Source organism: Caenorhabditis remanei, chromosome IV, assembly GCF_010183535.1.
Source record: "Caenorhabditis remanei strain PX506 chromosome IV, whole genome shotgun sequence".
In the NCBI taxonomy this organism is placed as follows: Eukaryota; Metazoa; Nematoda; class Chromadorea; order Rhabditida; family Rhabditidae; genus Caenorhabditis; species Caenorhabditis remanei.
Window position 1 is genome coordinate 4641290 of NC_071331.1, and position 20301 is coordinate 4661590.

The following is a 20301-nucleotide window of genomic DNA, read 5'->3' on the forward strand; positions in this document are numbered from 1 at the left end:
AACTCCTGAAGCAGAAGTTTTCGGAAGGTGGATTTTTCACTGATATGTACAATTGACATGCTGGTTTCTGTATGTGAGATGAATATATTCTCACATAAAATAAGCCTCCAGCTTTCAAACAGCGAAAAATAATGAGCGTGGTGCTATTCATGACATTTAAAAGTGTGTTGGTTTAATCAGTCTACCATCATCCAATTTTTGGTATTGAAAGAATCAGATTGTACATTTTAAGTAGTACTCGTAAAACAGTAACTTTAAACAGAAACGTTAGAAAAAAGGTGAATGGAACATTTTCAGTGTTTCAAGAAGGTAAAATAGAATATAAGTTTCACTGCCATCAGTTTTGGGGAATTTCAATGTGTTTTGTAACCGTATTCAGCAAGTGTAATGTTTTTTTTTCGATTCTATGAACTGTAAACGATTCTGATTTAAAAAGTTTAATAAATACTAAACAGATTGTTTGAGTGATTAAAGAACAATTGCAGTCAGGTTATAAGTGGGAAATAATGATTATACTGAAACACAATTCTTTCAAATCTGGAAAAATTCGAGTGAAACGATTTACAAGAGAACTGACTGAAAATAAACCATATTACTGCAATACTTTGGGAATTACAGCATTTAATGAACTGCTATTTCTAACAATGAATATACATGAAGACTGTTTGAAAATCATTAAGAAAATCTTACTACATATTAGAACTAGTAAAAAAAATTCTATTGGAAAGAGTGAGGATTATTGAATGTGAGAGCTTGTGTGCAAATTCGGATGAAATTTTCAGGACTACAATTTTCTTGTTTCAAAAAAATGAGATAAATGCTTTTGTTTATTTACTAAACTTGTGTGGTTACTCTTGTTTTAGAAACATACTGAAACTGATGGAGTTCGTATTCAAATTATTCCACTGTCACTTGCTTATTTTTATATGTCATCAAGCATTCCCTCCTATCATAACACGTTATTGCTGAAACAGAAACGGGTCGGAACAGGCTTTCTTGATTTTATCGAGTAACTAAAATTTCACTTCTTTTAAAATATTTACTACCAGATTGGAGCCCCGGGAAGAATAGACATGTAACTTTTAAGGAATGTCTAAAAGAAAACAGAAAAAATGACATTTGTAACCATTTGACACAAATTCGATGAATTTTCCGAATATCTGTATCACTGTCACATTCTCGGTTTCACTGCTATGAAAATATGAAGATTTCAAGAAAATGATAATTGCCTTTCAAATTGAACAATTGATACTTCATTCGTGACGTATGTAGAAATTACATTGGTTATCACATTTTACACATAAAAAAACTACTAGAGTGAAATCGTTAATTTGTACGAAATTATAGAAAACAACGCAGCCCTTAGCTTTGGAACTGTTGTGAAATATAAAAATTAGAAAAAAAATCAGATTCAGAACAAAACCAAATGAGATTTCTTTGAAATACAAATGTTAGATCTTGATAAAAAAGAATGAAGAGAAATTGATGTGAGAGTATGGTAGTGACATTAAGCAATCCATGAAACAATAAGTTTCTAGAGAAAAAATCTTGGTTTATGAACTTGTATTTCTGAATTAGGATAGGATGTAGGTTGTTTCAAACATGTTTTCCAGAGCTGTGCGGAATTCCTTCCTTCGACTTCCTTCTTCCTTCTTCCGGGCTTTTTTCACTTTTTTATTCCTTCTTCCTTCTTCCCTTTTGAAAAATTTACTTCCTTCTTCCTTCTTCCTTCTTCCCTTTTGAAAAAGTTATTTCCTTCTTCCTTCTTCCTTCTTCCGTTGAAAAGTTTACTAAAATTTTGTAATTTTCGACGGAATTTTGGCGGAATTTTGGGGGTTTTTGACGGAATTTTGTATGAAACAACATCAAAATTCGTTTTCAGAGATGATCAGAAAAAAGTTTCGTCAAATTTGTCATTTTCAAAATTAACTTCCGATTTCCCGGTTCGGAACCCAACTTCTTTCTTCCTTCCTTCTTCCTTCCTTCTTCCTTCTTCCGGGCTTTTTTCACTTTTTTCTTCCTTCTTCCTTCTTCCCTTTTGAAAAAGTTATTTCCTTCTTCCTTCTTCCTTCTTCCTTTTTGAAAATTTCACTTCCTTCTTCCTTCTTCCTTCTTCCTTTTCAAAAAATTTTACTTCCGCACAGCTCTGATGTTTTCATACTTTATGGCTAGTGTTAATTCTAACAAAGATAAATGTTCACTGAAAATTTATGGACACCATTTGCGACGAAACAAGTAGCTATTATTGAAAGAGTTCAAATCTTCTAGGAACATAACTGTTTTTGAGAACACCATGTCTTTATTTCACGTTTTATCGCATCAAATATCAACTTTCATTTTTATTATCAATTTTTTTGGGTTCTGTCAAAAAATTTTCAAGTTTCAGCAAGTTCCTGAACACATTCAAAATATGGAACTCGATACTACATAGGGCTGAAACACTAATTGATAATTAGCCGGAGATTACTCCACAGTTTATCTCAGCACTTCTCATCTCTCTCTCTGTATGAAAGTACTAGAAACAAATATAGTTTTCTGTTGATTGAGAGAAGATACAAAATATAGAACTGTAGTTCTCTGTACTAAAATTAGCTGCAAAGTTAATAAAAAGTACACAACAATAAAATACACGAATAAATGTGTCTATTATACACATTCTAAAACAGATATTTTCTTTAAAAGTTTTTCAGGTTCTTTTCTGGAGCCTAATATTTATATCATTGCATTTTTCTTCTATTATTGAGCAGAGCACATTGAGAGTCAAAAATTTCAAAAGTTTTTGGAACAGTGGATTCATGTATCTCTCACGATTTGAATCTGGAACTTCGTTCATTTCATGTTAAAACAGTAATAACATTTCCTCTACCGCACAGTGTTATGAGTTGTAATCAGAAAAACTAAAACTGTAATCAAAAAAAATTCTGAAGCAAGAATTCTTAGAAAGTTTTTCAAACATTGCTGTTCGTGCTTTCCATGGCGTACTTATCGGAAGGATTGTGTTATCTTATTACGAATCGCTGAAGAAAAAATCGTGAAGCACGATTATTTAGTAGCACATGCTATTTTTGAAAGTTCCTAAGTATTCTGTTTCACAATATACATAAGGTACGATAAATGAAGAGTATTTACAATTGCTCAATCAGATTTAATAGTGCTAGTAATGTCAAAAAAATACTGCACCAAAACGCCCCATAAGCATAAAAAGTCGCTTACCTCTTTTAGTCTGCAAGCATTATTCCGACTGATGATTTTTAGAAAGAAGTACAGTTTGGAGTATGAAAAAATTCAGATTCCTCAATTGCCTGTCTTGGACGGCATCGATACTTTTAGTCACACGGAAAACCGGAAACCACAGAATGTGAAGGACACAAATCAACTGGACTCGCCAAACGTGATATTCAAAGGTTTCTGAAACGGTGCGTTTTTATTCAAAATTGGTTCCACTACAGAACAATTTTTATTCAATTTAACCCCTATGTAGTTTTGCATTACTGTCTAGAACATTTCAAGTATTACCAAGATGAAATAGAGCAGAACTAATTCGTGAATGACTTCAAAGGCACTAAAAGAGAAGTTGAAAGATAATTGAAGAAGTAATAAATGAATTTAAAAAGAAAAAATAGCATTTGAAGCCAAAAATAGATGTTCTATAGTTTCACGGTTTCAGTAAACAATTTTTCCAGAACACATGTTAGTAGGACATTGCTTCTGAATTAAATTGCTAGATGCTTTTGAAGTAAATTGCGTAAATAACAGACATCTCAGATTTTGACTATGAAACAGTAGTTTATTCAAGTCCAGTGATTATTACAGTGGTTTTTAGAATGAAAAAAGGGGAACACAATAAAATATATAAAACTTTTGATAAAATGTTTTAATCTTTTGCGAATTCAACGAGCAGAATATATCGAGAAAGTGAATCTTATTTTAATTTAGTGAAACTGTGAAACCACGTTTTCCCTAAAATAGACAGTTCTTTTTTGTCATTTATTCAAAACTGTTTCACGTTCTCCATTATTTGTAGATTCTCATTTTGCACCTGTCCTATTTTTGAAATGAAATGCCTGTCCACAACGGGAAGTGACTGTTTCTGACTGCAGATCAGGCTTGTTCGGAAAAAACTTTTCGGAAAATCGGAAACGGAATTTTTTTTCCGATTTACCTGTTCGGAAAATCGGATATCCGAAATTTTTTCCGAATTTATTTTTCGGAAAAACCGGAAAATTCGGAAAAATTCGGAAAATGACAAAAACGACTTATTCGGGCCTGAAATCAAGGAATATAATTGAAATATCATAGATATTATCGATAGTAAACAATAAAAACAATTTATTAATTGTCAGGCCCGCTATTCTGATGGTCAAACCCGTCAACCGAATGTTTTGTTTTTTTTCAGTCCGACTTTTTTCGGAAAATTTTCCGAAAAAAGTCGGAAAATCGGAAAAATCGGAAATTCCGATTTCCGGTTTTGAACAAGCCTGCTGCAGATATATGTAGAATCCTTGTGGACAAAGTAGTACTCTTGTTTTATAGTTGTTACGAGTATCATAGTCCTAGAAGTTTTCTGACCGTTTATTCCAAAACAGATTGAATCAAAAACAAACTACTAAAAGTAGTAAAACGCAATAAAATCATTGTGAAACGGGAACATTGTTCATAAATATTGAATACACACAAGTTTGTTAATACTAATTGAATACTTTCTTTGCATGTTAAAATTTTAATAAAAAACCACGGATCAATAGTCCGAAGATTTGTGAAAACTAATTCTTGGCAATCTGAAACAGAATTTTTCGAGTTAAAAAAAAATTCTTGGTCACACCTTCGGAATGGAAATAGAACTAACGTGGTGTAGTTGTGGAAAAACGTTCAAAAAATCTATCCCGACTGCAAATTAATTTAGAAGTTTCCTAACAGCAGCAGTTGAGAAGTATAATAATTTGTATAATGATAAATCACTGAAATCTTTGAACGTGTTTTCTGTTTCAGTTGTCCGTGAAACAGGAAACAAAAAAAAAGGTTTTTTGCTTTACAAAATATTTAACAAGGTATTGAAACGACTAATGCATTGATTGTTATTGTATCGAATTAGTTGTGAGCTCTTTGAGGGGATTATTAGTCTAATGAAATCACGTCTGAATAAAAGTGTATCATAATTGTTCCGTGCAAAACAAACTAATCATCCCCTCAAATCAATAAAACAAAATTCCGTTTCTCTAATGTGGCTTTTTTGTAGTATTTTTTGCTTCTATCGAGTTTTATTTTCGCCCTCAATCAAGTTATATTGTGAACCGGTTGAAATAATTCGCCAAACCTTGATACAAGCATTAAGTAACAAGTTGTTACAGCAATATATTCAACATTGGAATTCTAGTTAAAGGCTTCCCGATACTAATTTGTAATTTGAAACTGAAAACTTTTAATGTAATTTATTACTCAAATTTCTAATTCTTCAGCTAATTTTTAGTTTCAACGCTAATCCAAACAAGAATAAAGTTAGAACTTTCTCAAAACGCCTTTTTTTTAAATTTGACTTGAAATCCTAAAAAATTGAAGAATACGCTGAAAATCAGACACATTGCACTGAAATCAAATATTGGGACCAACTTGTTTGGCTGCGTTTGGAAGGTTCTTTTCACCTGAATGATTAACAGATTGAGAACCTTCATAAATTTAGATGTACCGAAAACATACAAACGGTCATTCCAATTTCCTCTGATAAGTTTTTCATACTCATTACTTGAAACCGAACAATTCATGTTCTATTGGTTATTTCGCACGAGGAATCGAATGCTGTTACCCATTTTTCATGAAAACTTACGGCTGAGCCAGATCTGACATAATTGCAAGGGGGCTATCTTTATGACGCGCACTGTATACAGATTATAATTTTTTATTTCCTTCATAACTTGGTGACGTACGGAATTTCAAGCATTTTATTTATTTCTGTTCTGTTTTTTTTTCATTAAATTACTGTAGGTTTTTGAATAAAAGGAATTGAAGCATAAAATCTATTAAAGCTTTATGCTGAAATCCTCAGAAGATATAAAATGCCAAAATTGAAACTCACAGAATTTCTGGGAAAAGTTTCTGAAAAGCAGTCTTCTTTTAAGCTCGTGTTTAGATCCATTTAATGTTTCTCACTGTTTATTTCAAATATAAAACTACTCTGCAACAGTCGAAAACAACAAAAATATTGATTAGTCAAAAACAATTTACTGCCTCTCTAAAAAAAATTGTGATATTTCAAAATTATATAAATTAAAAATTAAAATGAGTGGGTGGAATTCGCAGTATAATGAATCAAAAACTTCATTTCATATGAAACCAAAGAAACCGCAATTTATAGTTTTTATAGAAGATATTTTATGTCAGTTCTGAAAACTTCACTGATTCTACAATTCTTGTTTAGTAGGTGTTTTGTAAAAACACCGATATTACTTCCCAATAGTTTTAAAATAGTCCAGCGTCTTACGGTTGTCTATATTTTGAATTAAACATATATTATTTCACATTTGAGTCTTTGAAAATGTTGTCTCATTGATTTCGTTTATTTATGGGTTCGCTCAGTGTCTTCCATGCTCAAATTGTCAAAATATGTAAACTTGTATTATAACTTTTGGTTTTCCGATTCGATTAATAGTAAATTCAACAAGCACTTTCTAATCTTTCAAAAATATTGAGAAACAGGTAATTGAAGTTTGAATATTGATCAGTTTCAAGTGAAAATTACTAACGTTTTACACACATCTTTATGTGCTGAACTATATACTCAGAGAACAGTAAGTTGACGCATTGAATGAAAAAAACAAGCAGCAACTTTAGATTGAACCGAAGCAGGAAAACTATCAGGCAAGATAATTTGTGAGAATCAACAATATCTTTGGCAACCCATATACATAGATTTTTTTTCTCATCAAGCTCCATAGCTTTTATGCTTACCAATATTTTTTCAACCGCGGTGAATAATCTTGGACTTCTGAAACAAGAAAAAAACGCTATAAAGAGTAGAAAGAAGTGAGGGCTTGTGTTCTTGTTTTCTGAATCTGAACGAAAAACCGCACATATATCGTCCAACTTTTGCCAATGAATATTCAACAAGAGTTTGAAACGGGCTCAGTTTTAGAAATAAAAATGACAACATGTCTCTCAAATCAGTAACATTGACAAATAAATGCAAAATATTCAAAACTCCAAAATAAAAATCATAAACCTCGCGAAAATCAGTAGAAAATTAATTTTTGGCTGAAGACAAGTCTATTTTCTGCTCTTTTGGACCATTTTCCCATTTAATTCTGCGAATCGTATTCTTCGTAAATTTCACAGTTGTGAAATGACGCAAGTCGGAAGTAAAATTTTCAAAGCGGAAGTCGGAAGTCGGAAGTGAAATAATCCCGGAAGTCGGAAGTCGGATGTCCGCACAACTCTGATAGATGAACCGAAAACAACGAAAAGGAAGTTTAGTAGTTTTACCGTTAATTTTACAATCGTTGTTGAAATGAACTTTCGATGGATTTTTTTTTTCAGTTAACTGTTTCATTTTTATTTCTTCAATCTGCTCTTTTAATATTTGAGTATTGGATTTACTCGTTTTTTTTTGGAATATTGTAATAACTTTTCGGTTTCTAAATAATATTATTTTGCTGTATATATTGAAAATTCGTTTGCACAGAAAAAATGAATGCATAATATCAATGAAACTTTTATAACTCTAGATTGTAAGACACCGAACGAATTCAATTGTTTTAATGTTTTAAGATCTACACATATCCATTCTTAAAACCACATTTTTCGTTAAAATCAATTTTGAGCTTGCAGCCAAGCCAAGCAATACCAAGCAGCCAAGCTAGCCATAGACTCGCAATTCCCACAGATGACGTCATCATTTCTTTTCTACATAAATTCACTGTATTATGTTCAATTTTTTGGCTAGACGCGTTTTATTTCTCAATTCTGGACTCAAAACAGAAATACTCATGTGTACATATTTTAAGTTCCTATCACGCTGACAACAGTTCGAATCCATGTATGTCGCTTGCAGATAGATTTCTATCGTTTCGTACACTGAACTTTTGAAAATGCTGGCCATGCTAATCATCAATATGAAACAGGAAATAGTTATCTATTTCTATCGCATAGGACAGAAACAGACTTTGAGAACTAAGAACACAACTAAAACTTACAAGTCAAAGAGCGTTTATTCGTTGCCAAAAGCAAACTTAGAACTAACTTTATCAATGAGTTCAATCTTATAAAGGCTTGAGTTTCATGATGTGGATTAGGGTTTCCGGTTGCCACGCGAATATACATTTCCTTTTGTTTCTTCTCTTCCAATGGGTTTCGAGAATGAAGAACTTCGGCGAAGCCACTTCCCCCTCCTCTCGGCGATCGGGCATCCTTTTCCGAGGTCTTTCTTCAATCCAGATTGTGGTCTTCTGTCTGCGTTCTTCTCCCACTGACATCTGACTGAATGACTCGGCAACGCATTGCGCAAGTACTTCTGTAGACCATCCAGCGACTTCCGATGCCATTTCTCCAAGATCAACGGTGTCTTGTGATTTCCGACGGGCATCAACGGATCCACAACTTCCACGTTCGCTGATGTCTTCAGCCATTCTTTCCACTGTTTGGCCACATTGTCCACGTCCCCGAATTCACATTGTAGACTTCTCGGCATCATCCAGACTTTCTCCACTTCCTTCGCAACTGATTTTACGAACTCAACTCTCTTGCTGTTCTCATCCTCCTTATCAGTGTACTCAACAAGCACCACTGCCTCCTTCACTTCTCCCCAATCGAACTTCTGAGTCCACCCCGTTATCGTCTTATTACGATACTCGAGAACACCTGGCCCTCTCGCCTCCAATCTAGGTCCGATGACCGCCACACTCGCCCGAATCTTCACCTTCTTTCTTTCCTTCTCCCCTTCCGACTTGAACACCTCTCCCACGTCACCCGTGCTTGCACTTCTCCCCCTCTCCCCACGCACGGCAACGCTCTTGCACTGTATCTCTGATACCTCCGTCGGAACCTTCCGAAGTTTCTCTCCTGGTCTCTCCAGTTTCTTCTCACCTCCAATGAACTGTACTTCTGCCGAGTTCTCTTCGGCATTCACCAAACCATATGGATCTTTCCATTTCAGCTCAACGCCAATGCTCTCAAAAGCATTAGTTCCTATCAGTATCCTCTCCACCCAATTGTCAACCAACTGGAAAACTACTCTCACTTTCCGCCCTCTGACCACCATGGGAATTTTGATCTGCCCCCTGACTCTCATCTTAGAGTTTGACGCATTCAAAACTGTGAATGTCGGCTTTCCGAACACTTCAACTTCCTTTTCCCAGTCACGACACCCCGCCTTCAACCTCTCATAAGCACTAGTCGACATCACCGATACGACTGCCCCACTATCAATGACAACCCGTCTCCGTTGTCCCAACATCTCCACCATTTCCACGGTTTCCACCCCAGCATTCTTGACAGTCCCCTCCTGGATCTGCACTTTATCGACTCTTTTCGATACACATTGCCAGGAACCATGTCCAATTCCTCCACAAGTGAAGCATTTCATTTTCGCTCCACTATCTCTTCTCTCCCCTACAGTTTTCCGGTCACCACGCCTGCCGTGCATCGAGAATTCGTCATCCGAATCCCTTGGGGACCACTTTCTGACCACCTCCAACCTCGAGGGCACCGGAACTTCCTTAGTATCACGGACCTGTCCAGCCTTCTTAGGTTCACTTTCCTGCTTTCTGAGCAGTCCTCTCAACTCGCTACTTGCCTCACGCTCCTCCTTTAGCGTCTTTTTGTACTTCGAGACAGCCTCCTCAGCTAATCTCTTCTCCTCTTTCAGCTTGTTCAATTCTCTAAACAACGTCTCTCTCTCCTCCTTCCAAGCATCTTGTAACAATGCCAACTCATCCCGAGCCTTTTTGGCATTCTCCACGATGCCACCTGGCACCATTTCTACACCTTTCTCACAGAGTTCACGCAACTCTTCTACCGTTTCCACTCCATTTTCCCTCATTACTCCAATAATCTCTAGCGGCCATCTCTCTCCGCCAAGCTCTTCAAATCGTTCTCGCAACTCATGACAGTACTTTTTCACCGGCTCTACAAGCACTTCTGACTGTCTCTCATTGCCTTTGCACGCCGCCTTGAGTGCCTCATACATATCACTCTCCATACGACCCGAAGACTCCAAAAAGTCAGTGAATCCCTTCACCAACTTGCGTCTCTCCTTCAGTCTCACCTCGTTCATTTGGACAGCCCATGACTTCCCGGAAGAAGTAACACTCGAGCTTCTCTTTTTAGTTCTCTCCGTACTGAACGACATCACCGTTTCTCACCACCGTCTCACCAATATCACACCAAAGTATCTCACCACGGTCTCACCGTTTCTATTTGTCCGACTCTTCGATCTTCGATCTCCGAGACAGGAACAGCACGTTCGCTGATATTTAGTCAACGAGAGGTTTTTTTCTCTCAAAACGAATTCGAATTGAGAAATAGTTCTAATAGCGAAGGAGCTCGGATCAGGTCTTATCACCTTCACCAGCGTCTGACTTCTACTACTACAACTAATTTGGTTCGGCCCCCAAGTTATCTATTTCTATCGCATAGGACAGAAACAGACTTTGAGAACTAAGAACACAACTAAAACTTACAAGTCAAAGAGCGTTTATTCGTTGCCAAAAGCAAACTTAGAACTAACTTTATCAATGAGTTCAATCTTATAAAGGCTTGAGTTTCATGATGTGGATTAGGGTTTCCGGTTGCCACGCGAATATACATTTCCTTTTGTTTCTTCTCTTCCAATGGGTTTCGAGAATGAAGAACTTCGGCGAAGCCACTAAATATATTTTTCTGTAAATTGGAATTTCCTCATTTTATTGCAGAAAGAAACACCATGTTGTCAAAATAATGCATTGTTCAATTTTAGAAACCACGCAATCAAGTTAAGGCACACCAGAGACGTACTGTCTCATTATCATTTCCCACAGTGTCATATCATTTTTTGAAAATGAATGACAAGATCCGGAAGAATATTGAGTCGAAAACTTCTGACAACAGTTTGAATCTACTTATGTTAGTCGCAGATGAAATTCTAAATGGATTTGAACAATTACATATAATCAAAAAATTTTGAACACGCCGACAGTAATAATTAACTAGAAACGGGTCTTTTATATTTTGCCATGTTTTTAAGGTTAGTTCCGACAACTCTTTTTCTGCTCAAAATGTAGCCATTTCAATAGCAGAAAAGAAATCTACCGAGTTGAAATAGATGGTATAAGATTCATTTTCCATCAAAAAAATTGAATTCCCTCGAGACTTCCAGAGTGGCACAGTCTTATGAGCAATTCTCACATACCGATGACATCATCATGTCCTCTCCGCACCATGACCGCCCGTCCCCTCCACATAAATTCCCTGTTTCAAATTGTAATTTTTGGGATAAATTTTTTTTTGTTTATCAATTCTGTTTGAGTTGATTGTTCTTAATTATTGTATAAGAGTCATTCCACTATGCTACACCAGAATTTGGAAATCACCGGAAATATGACTAGAAATCAAGTGACAGTCGTGAGAACAAAAACTTTCGAACACGCTGACAGTAATCATCAACTTGAAAGAGGAACAATTTCTCTTCTGCGCATTTTTCAGTCTTCAGTTGGCTACCACACAGTGGTAAGGTCCGCAACGAAAATATTTAAACTTTTTCCGAGCCGCGTCGCGTGCGTGTCGCGGGTGATATTGAAAGATACGACAAATAAACGTAAAATTTGAATTTGGCACCGTGCCAGCCATAGTGCGACGGAGCGCGGACATACGCCTTCCATTGCTGTGCCACTAATGTGCACATCTCCTCTAGAAATGTGGCGTTTTTAATGCAAATATGGAATTCACGTGGTCGAAATACTATTGATTTATTGTTTCCCAGAGAACCAAAGGCGCACAGTAGTGTTCCGATTCGCGAGACGATTCTCGCAATTCTCGCTGTTTCTCGTTCTCGCATTACTCGCATTTTATATTTTATTCTTGCGTGAATGCGAGAATATTTTCATTCTCGCAAATGCTCGCATATTTCTCGCCTCGCAAATGCTCGTTCTCGCACGTGACCGCATTTTCTAATGCTCGCGTGATGATCGCAAAAAATATTGCGAGACTCGCGAGTCTCGCAATAGTGCGTGAACTACAGTACATTTCACTGTTTTCCTCTGTTTTTGATAATGAGAATCATAAAAATAAAAAGAACGTGGCGGACTTATTCATTTTCTTCTCTTGGGGAGTCTTGGGGAGGTTATTGAAATGTTTGGCGGGCTGTCATGAGAACCCAGAACGCTAAAACAGAATGAAAACTTTTTATGTAAACGAGTACGTAGAATTCAATGAACACATTTTTAATTTACCTGAAGAACAAGTCAGGATGAAAATTGTGATGAAACCTTGAACTTGAAAAATGTTGCGGTCTTTAATCATAAGAAATACAATAGGATGTTCAATCCATCTAATTTATAATTACGTTTTCAGGTCACCCAAGCAAACTTGACCAATAAAACGTTGGCCTAATTTACCAAAAACTTCAAAATACATATGTCCAAAAATGTTTTTGTCTAATAAACGGCTGAAAATGTTCACTGACGTTTGAAACATACTGTGATTTAACTCAACCCAATTAAATTAGTTTTTCGGATAATTTACGTGACTTCAAAGTTTCCATTTTGGTACTCACAAAACCCTGAATAACTTATTTCATAAAATCGTTTTGCAAGATTGGAATGCATATTCGAAATCAGTGCAAAATTTCCGATCTAGTGATATCTGTCTCGACCCATAAATCCATCTCGACTCGGGATTCTTCCCTAGTAAGAAAAATGCTATTTTCAAATGCGAGTCTCGCGAGTCTCGCAATTTTTTGCGATCTTCACGCGAGAATTTAAAAAATGCGATCATCTGCGAGAACGAGAAATGAAAGAATGAGAAAATGCGAGCATTTGCGAGAACGAGAATATTCTCGCATTCACGCCAAACAAAAATAAAAAATGCGAGTACTGCGTGTGCGAGAAATGCGAGATTTCTCGCGCTCGGCGAGCATTGCTGATCGCTTGTCGGAACACTAGCGCACAGTGTCATAAGCAATTCTCACATACATACAAATGACGTCATCATGGCCTCTCAATACCACGACCGCCCGTCGTCTCTATCTAACGCGCGCTCTCTCACCGTCCATCTCTCCGTTCGACTCACCCTCCTCCTACGTTCTTTGGCCCAGGTCAGTCAGTCACCCATTCATTTCTCTTTTTGTGCACTTCTTTCTCCATGGATTCGCTCGATAGCGTTATCAACTCCGTAGCATCTCCGGCACAGCTGTCGGTTAACGTTATCAACGCCGTAGTATCCCCGACACTACTGTCGGATAAAGTTATCAACTCTGTGGTATCCCCGGCACAACTTTTGGATAACGTTATCGATTCCGTTGTATCCCCGAAACCACCCGTAGAAAAACCAGTACGGTATTGCCTGATTTGCGGCGACAAATCGTCTGGATGTCACTATGGAGTTCTGACCTGTGAAGGCTGCAAGGTATTGATTTTTTTTCTGATTCTGAATATCAAAGGCATAAAATTTCAGAAATTCTTCTGCCGTGCGTACGACAAGGAGTATCAATGCAGATACAAAACACCATGTGCGATCACCCCGAAAACTCGAAATGACTGTAAAGCTTGTCGACTCAAAAAGTGCAGAGAAGTGGGAATGCATAAACAGTCTCGTGAGTATTCTGTACAAATCTTCAAAAAAAGTTTCTTTAAAACAATATAAATTTCAGAGCCTCCGAAACCAGCCAGCAACCGCCCACAACCAATCGACACCATTCAACGTGAGCATCCTGGACAAGCCTTCAAAAAAGTTTCCACAAAAAAAGAATTTTCAGAATCTCTGCTCCCAGCCATCAACAACGTATCTCTCCAACCAGCCAACAAAAGCCCACAACCAATCGACACCATTCAACGTGAGTATTCTGGACAAACCTTCAAAAAAAAATTTCCTTTTAAAAATAAATTTCAGAACCTCTTCAACCAGCTAACAACAACGTATCTCTGGAACCAGCCAACGACAGCCAACAACCATTCAATCCCACTCAAAAGGAAAAGTTTGAATTCGCATGGGTATGTTGACTAGATATGGCTTAAAAAATGAGGATGCGATTTCAGATTACCCAACATATTCATCAATTCCATTTGCCGACTTATGGCTACTCGAATGAGAGAATGATGATGATGACGATCAAGGATGTTGAACTGGTGAGTTATTGATTTTCGGCAGAAGGGGGACCTGGGAAGGTTAGGGAATAGGCCGTGAGGGGTTAGTCTTATGGGCAAAATGTTGGGAGTGTCATAGTGCAAGCGATGTGAACCAATTGATACAGTATTTCATTGAAATAAGAAATCGAAAAATGGTAGTGCTGATACGGTAACTCACAAAACCATACCCAGAGCTGTCACAGGTTTATCGATCTAGCTGTTTTTTGGTTCACTGGATTTTTGAAACCCGTTAGGGGAGGCAGTAGCCTCACATTTGTCTACGTTAGCATGTTTAGCTCAATCCTTAACCAGCGTGATCTAGGTCTGTGAAAATACCAATAAGATAATAATCTTTTGTTAAGAAATTGTATTATACAGCAGTGTTGAAACGGTCACCCACAGAGGGAGCGACCGCCGTCCCACGCAATTTTTCCTGTCTGCATGCGCCAAGGCTGTTGAAAATCGCGGCCGGCCGAGGCCGCGGCCGGCCGTGAAGGGCCGCGGCCGGCCGCGGCTTTTTCTTAAAAATCTCAAAAAAGCCGCGGCCGGCCGCGGCTTTCTAGCATATCAACTGAAAACATGACTTGATATGCTTTTGGCTTTTTGGTACAAATCTGACAACCAGGGTTCGACCCCCCCTCGTGGCAAAACTTTTTTGTTTTTTGTTTTTGGCTTTTTGGTACAAATCTGACAACCAGGGTTCGACCCCCCCTCGTGGCAAAACTTTTTTGTTTTTTGTTTTTGACTTTTTGGTACCAATCTGACAACCGGGGTTCAATCCCAACTCGTGCCAAAACTTTTTTGTTTTTTGTTTTTGACTTTTTGGTACCAATCTGACAACCGGGGTTCAATCCCAACTCGTGCCAAAACTTTTTTGTTTTTTGTTTTCGACTTTTTAGTAACAATCTGATCACCAGGGTTCGACCCCTCCGGTGTCAAACCTTTTTTCATTTCATTTCTTGCTTTTTGGTACCATTCTGAAACCATTTCAAAACAAAAAAAACATTTTTAGATAGATTACAAGTGTTTTTTTTTTCAAAACAGTCCTTCTCCGAAAAGGCAACTTTGGTCTTCAGATTTTCACCAAAAACCAAAAATGAAATGAAAAACAACTTTGACACCAGTGGGGTTGAACCATGATTGTCAGATTGGTACTAAAATGTCAAAAACAAAAAACAAAAAAGTTTTGGCACGAGTGTGGATCGAACCTCGGTTGTCAGATTGGTACCAAAAGGTCAAAAACAAAAAACAAAAAAGTTTTGGCACGAGTGGGGATCGAACCCCGGTTGTCAGATTGGTACCAAAAGGTCAAAAACAAAAAAACAAAAAAGTTTTGGCACGAGTGGGGATCGAACCCCGGTTGTCAGATTGGTACCAAAATCTCAAAAACAAAAAACAAAAAAGTTTTGGCACGAGTGGGGATCGATCCCCGGTTGTCAGATTTGTACCAGAAAGCAAAAAACCAGCAAAACTTTTTTCAAAAACGACAAAGTTTTGCAACTTTGAAAAAAAGCCGCGGCCTCGGCCTCGGCCGGCCGCGGCCGGCCGCGGCCGGCCGCGGCTTTTTCATTTTTTTCTTCTCGCGGCCGGCCGAGGCCGCGGCCGGCCGTGCGACAGCCTTGGCATGCGCTGTATTCGACGACAATTTTTGAAAATGAAATTGGCTGAAAACTGACTATTTTTGGACTAGAACGACAAAAATGAAATAAATTGGGAATAATTTGAACAGAATTAGTACTTCCTCTAATTTTGAATGCGAATTTTGGTTATTGTGCAGTTTTTAATGAGCACAGGTTTATTACTTCCATTTTCAAAAATTACTCGAAATTAGTCAAATTTTTCAGAGTGAATCATGTTTTTGAAATGTTTTGTATTTTTTTATATTTTTATCGGGTTATGTATATGGTAGTACTGATACAGTAACTCATAGAACTATAACCAGAGCTTCCACAGGCTTACTTTAGCGGTAGAGTTGCCTTCTGGTTTTCGGGATTCTTGATAACCCCGATCTACCTAGCAGCAGACTTGCAAAATATCGGCCCGGCCCGGCTCGGCCCGGCTCGGCCCGTCGGCCCGGCCCGGCCCGGCCCGGCCCGGGCCGGGCCGGGCCGGTAGAGAAAGTTGCCGGCCCGGAGTCAAAAAATGAGCACAATTTTTTCACAATATTTTTCGAAATTTTTTGAAATTTTCATCAAAAATAGTCAAAAATCCTATGGACACTTGAGTTTTATCGATATGTAAAAACATAGTCGGAAATTCGACTTTTTTGCGAAAAAATCAAAAAAATTTCAAAAAAATTCAAATTTTCAAATTTTTGTACTGTGACCCGGGCCGACCGGGCCGGGCCGGGCCGGGCCGGGCCGGTGAAAATTCTCAAATCGGCCCGGCCCGGCCCGGCCCGTTGCAAGTATGCCTAGCAGTGGTCTTGGATTTGACTATTTGGTTTACTTTATTCGTCAACAAGCGTAATCAGAAGATTCATTATTTAGATCTTTAACTCTACAACTTAATACAGCAGCGAAACAGTATATCTTACTTTCAGTATTTCATAGAATCATAGTCACAGCTGCTACATGTAGTTGACTGTGTAGTTGAAATCCTCGTCACCATGCACTCAGATATCTCAACATGGTTTAGCTTGTCAATTGTTTTTTGGATATAAAAATCATACTTGTCAACCGGGCCGAGCCGGGCCGACGGTTTTTCTTAAATAATTTTTTTTCAAAAAAATCGTACGAGGTTGGATGATAGCTCAAAAGATAGGTATTTTGAATTGATTAAATTTAAAATTAAATTTAAAATCAATTTCCCAAAAAAATCTCGACAGCTACATACAATCGCTCTCGGCCCGGTTCGGCCCAGCCCGGCCCGGCCCGGACGGGCCGAAGGCTCTATTGGCTCGTGTGGTTATTTTGGTAAATTGGTTTTATATTCAATTGATGCATACTTGTCATTTGACGGGCCAGGGCCGGGCCGAGGAAAAATTTTGCCGGCCCGGCCCGGGTGGAAAATTTTGTTTAATTTTTGCACCCCAAAAATAATTTTCAAGTGCTTTTTTATCACTAAATTCACTGTAAAACTAATAAAAATCGTCAATTCAGTCGAATTTTTGCAGAAAATGCCCCAAAAACCACTTTTTCCAAAATTACTGCTGAAAAAACATGTTTTTTGAAAAACGTCGCTTCACCCGGGCCGACCGGGCCGACCGGGCCGGGCCGGTGAAAATTTGGAAATCGGCCCGGCCCGGCCCGTGACAAGTATGAATTGATGACAATTCACAATACCTATCTTTTGAGCTATCATCCAACCTCGTACGATTTTTTTGAAAAAAGTTATTTAAGAAAAACCGTCGGCCCGGCTCGGCCCGGTTGACAAGTATGGTAAAAATTCAAAAAAAAAATTCGACACGGTTAAGGCTGAAAATAAGCAGTCAGTAGTTATAACTCTCAAAATATTGGGAGAAGAGTTTTTAAACAAACAAATACTATCTAGATTTTGCGCTCCTCAATTTGACATACTAGTGAAACAGTATCTTAAAACAAACAAAAATTGTTTTTTCTTCAGAAGACCAACACGGAAACTCTCCAACACTTTATCAACGAAATCAACTCCGACATCAAATCCTTCATCCCCTTCACCAGAAACGTTCCACTTCTCAACGGTTTGTCCTCCGAAGACAAAATCATTCTCCTGAAAAGACACGCATTCTCCATTTATCTTGTTCGATCCGCACCAGCTTTCACTGACTGCGGATTCCTTCTCAGGAATGGTGGCATCATTGCCTGGGAGAAGTTCCACAAACTCTTCTACGGGGGGTTGGGCATAAAAATGAAGTCATTTGCGACTGCGATTGAGTTGATGCATTTTAGCGAGGCGGAACTCGGAGTGTTCTTGATGCTTATCATGCTCCAACCGATTTTAATGAAAGACGTCGTGAAGACGGGATTCGATAATGTGTTTGTGCTGATTGAAAATTACGCTCTGATCTCCAGAACCTTGTATTACAAATTGTCAACTCGAGATCAAGAAGAACGATTGTTCGACAGGATTCAGGGACTCCTCGAACAGGTTAACACTATTAGTGAGTTCTATTACCACGACACGTGTCTCACAACCGCGCTCTACCGAAACCCCATGAAAATTGTGTGCGGAATTGAGAGACTCAGAAAAAAGAGACATTTTTCAAGGGCAATTCGGTAGAGCTCAGTTTTAAGAAATGTGCGAAAAGAATATCAAATTCCAAAATAAAAATTATTGATCGATTTTTCAGATAATCTCCACAATCAAACCCTTGATTTGATTAAAAAAAACCTCATCTGCTTTTCTGTTCCTCGCCTATTCTCTGAAATCTTCGGTGTCCCACGGACCGTATTGGATGAAGAAGTAGCCGAGCACATAAGACGAATTAAAGAATCACAAGACTTTTTGAAGTCTCGTGGGTTATTGAATATTTTGTGACCCAAAATATTTGAATTTTTTCATGAATTTGTGCTGAAATTTTTGAAAAAGAGAATCAACTTTTGTTTGAGTTATTTCACATGATAATTCAGAAAGAAGATCACAAAATCTATGTGTACTACTAGAAACAGAAAAAAATACAGTTTCATAACTTGCTTGTCTTCAAAAATTATAGAAGTTGCTAATGTGATGTATTGATGTATATGACTCAAAAAAAAGCAAAATTCATCTGGACGAAGTGTAAAACTAGAAGAATGAGGAGTAATTTTTCACAAATAGCGCACAAAAGTTGTTTCTAATTAATTTACTATCCCGGTCCATTCTTCCTTACACTATACTACATGTGGGAACCATACATCTCATTCTTAAAAGCTGGAATTTCATATAACCACTCCTCTAGTGTCAACTCATTGCCATGAAACTGGATTTATCCAAAAGCATTCCGAATTATTTTTGGTTGTATGTGATTTTTTTTTCCCAATTCTTTATTGTATCCCAATATGTCAGTGGGTATTCAAAAACCGCTTGTGTTATGAAACAAACTTGTATCAGAAAATTTTCAGTGTCTATCTATTAAGTACCCATTGATCGAGACATGTGGTCAAAATATTCACAATGATTTTGAAACTGTAACAAGTGAGAATTCACAATGTGATAGCTGAAAATTGTTAATACGATCCTATTTTGAATAATCGAAAATTACTGTTCAAATTCATTTTATTAATGAAACCAATGAATATTTGAGCAAAACTTGTAATGAGTCCTTTGAGTGAAACAGTATTTTTATTCTGTCATGATAAATCTGAAAATGAGGAAATAAGTGCTTTTTTTTAAATCACTAAAGAACTAATAAAAATCATCAATTCAGTCGAATTTTTGCAGAAACTGCCCCAAAAACCAAAATGAAGTGTAATATGAACCGAACTCTTATGAACAATGAATTTCCTACAAAGTTTCAGTTTCTTTATGTCTTTAATAAAAAAATGTGTCTGTACTAGTCCATCGAATCCAAACCTGAATACTTTGCAAACAAACTTTAGGTCGACAATATGAACAGTAACCATCAAATGTCACAGAATTTAGTTGACCAACTAGAAAAGAGTAGGAAAGAGAGGACTAGAAAGATGAATAAAAAAAATCAAAAGTTTATAAAAATGAATTTCCTGAAACCGTAAGTTTATTTATTGTAATTGCGATACGTCACTCATTTTCGTATAGCCAAGATTAAAATAGGCATTTTACTTTATTTGAAAGCTTATTATGCCAAAAACTACCGGAGTATTTAAAACAAGTTATATATTCTCGGGTTAATGAAATTGCAAAGTTTTTTTATATGTATTCAATACTCTGATTAAGTTTCCTGAGAACAACATAGATTTCTTGTTGTAGATATGAAACAGGTTTTTTTGATCGGCACAGAAAATCGGATGGTGTCGGCAGCCCGGTCCCTGCAGCTTGGAACTCGCATAATCTGTTTTTTTTTAATTTCAAAATTACTGCACTTGAAAACAACAATCTCATTACTATCCCAATATTT

The 20301-nt window shown here is 37.3% G+C and overlaps 1 protein-coding gene across 1 annotated transcript; it reads left to right on the forward strand.

The window, feature by feature from the left end:
* Window positions 1-13323: 13323 nt before the first annotated feature.
* Window positions 13324-18764, forward strand: GCK72_012430 (uncharacterized protein; the record flags this gene model as incomplete). Its single annotated transcript, XM_053729107.1, has 7 exons — window positions 13324-13587; window positions 13636-13774; window positions 13832-14014; window positions 14071-14171; window positions 14217-14306; window positions 17871-18387; window positions 18577-18764. The coding sequence occupies 7 exons, from the start codon at window positions 13324-13326 to the stop codon at window positions 18762-18764; spliced, it is 1482 nt and encodes a 493-aa protein (XP_053583879.1).
* Between the last annotated feature and the right edge of the window lie 1537 nt (window positions 18765-20301).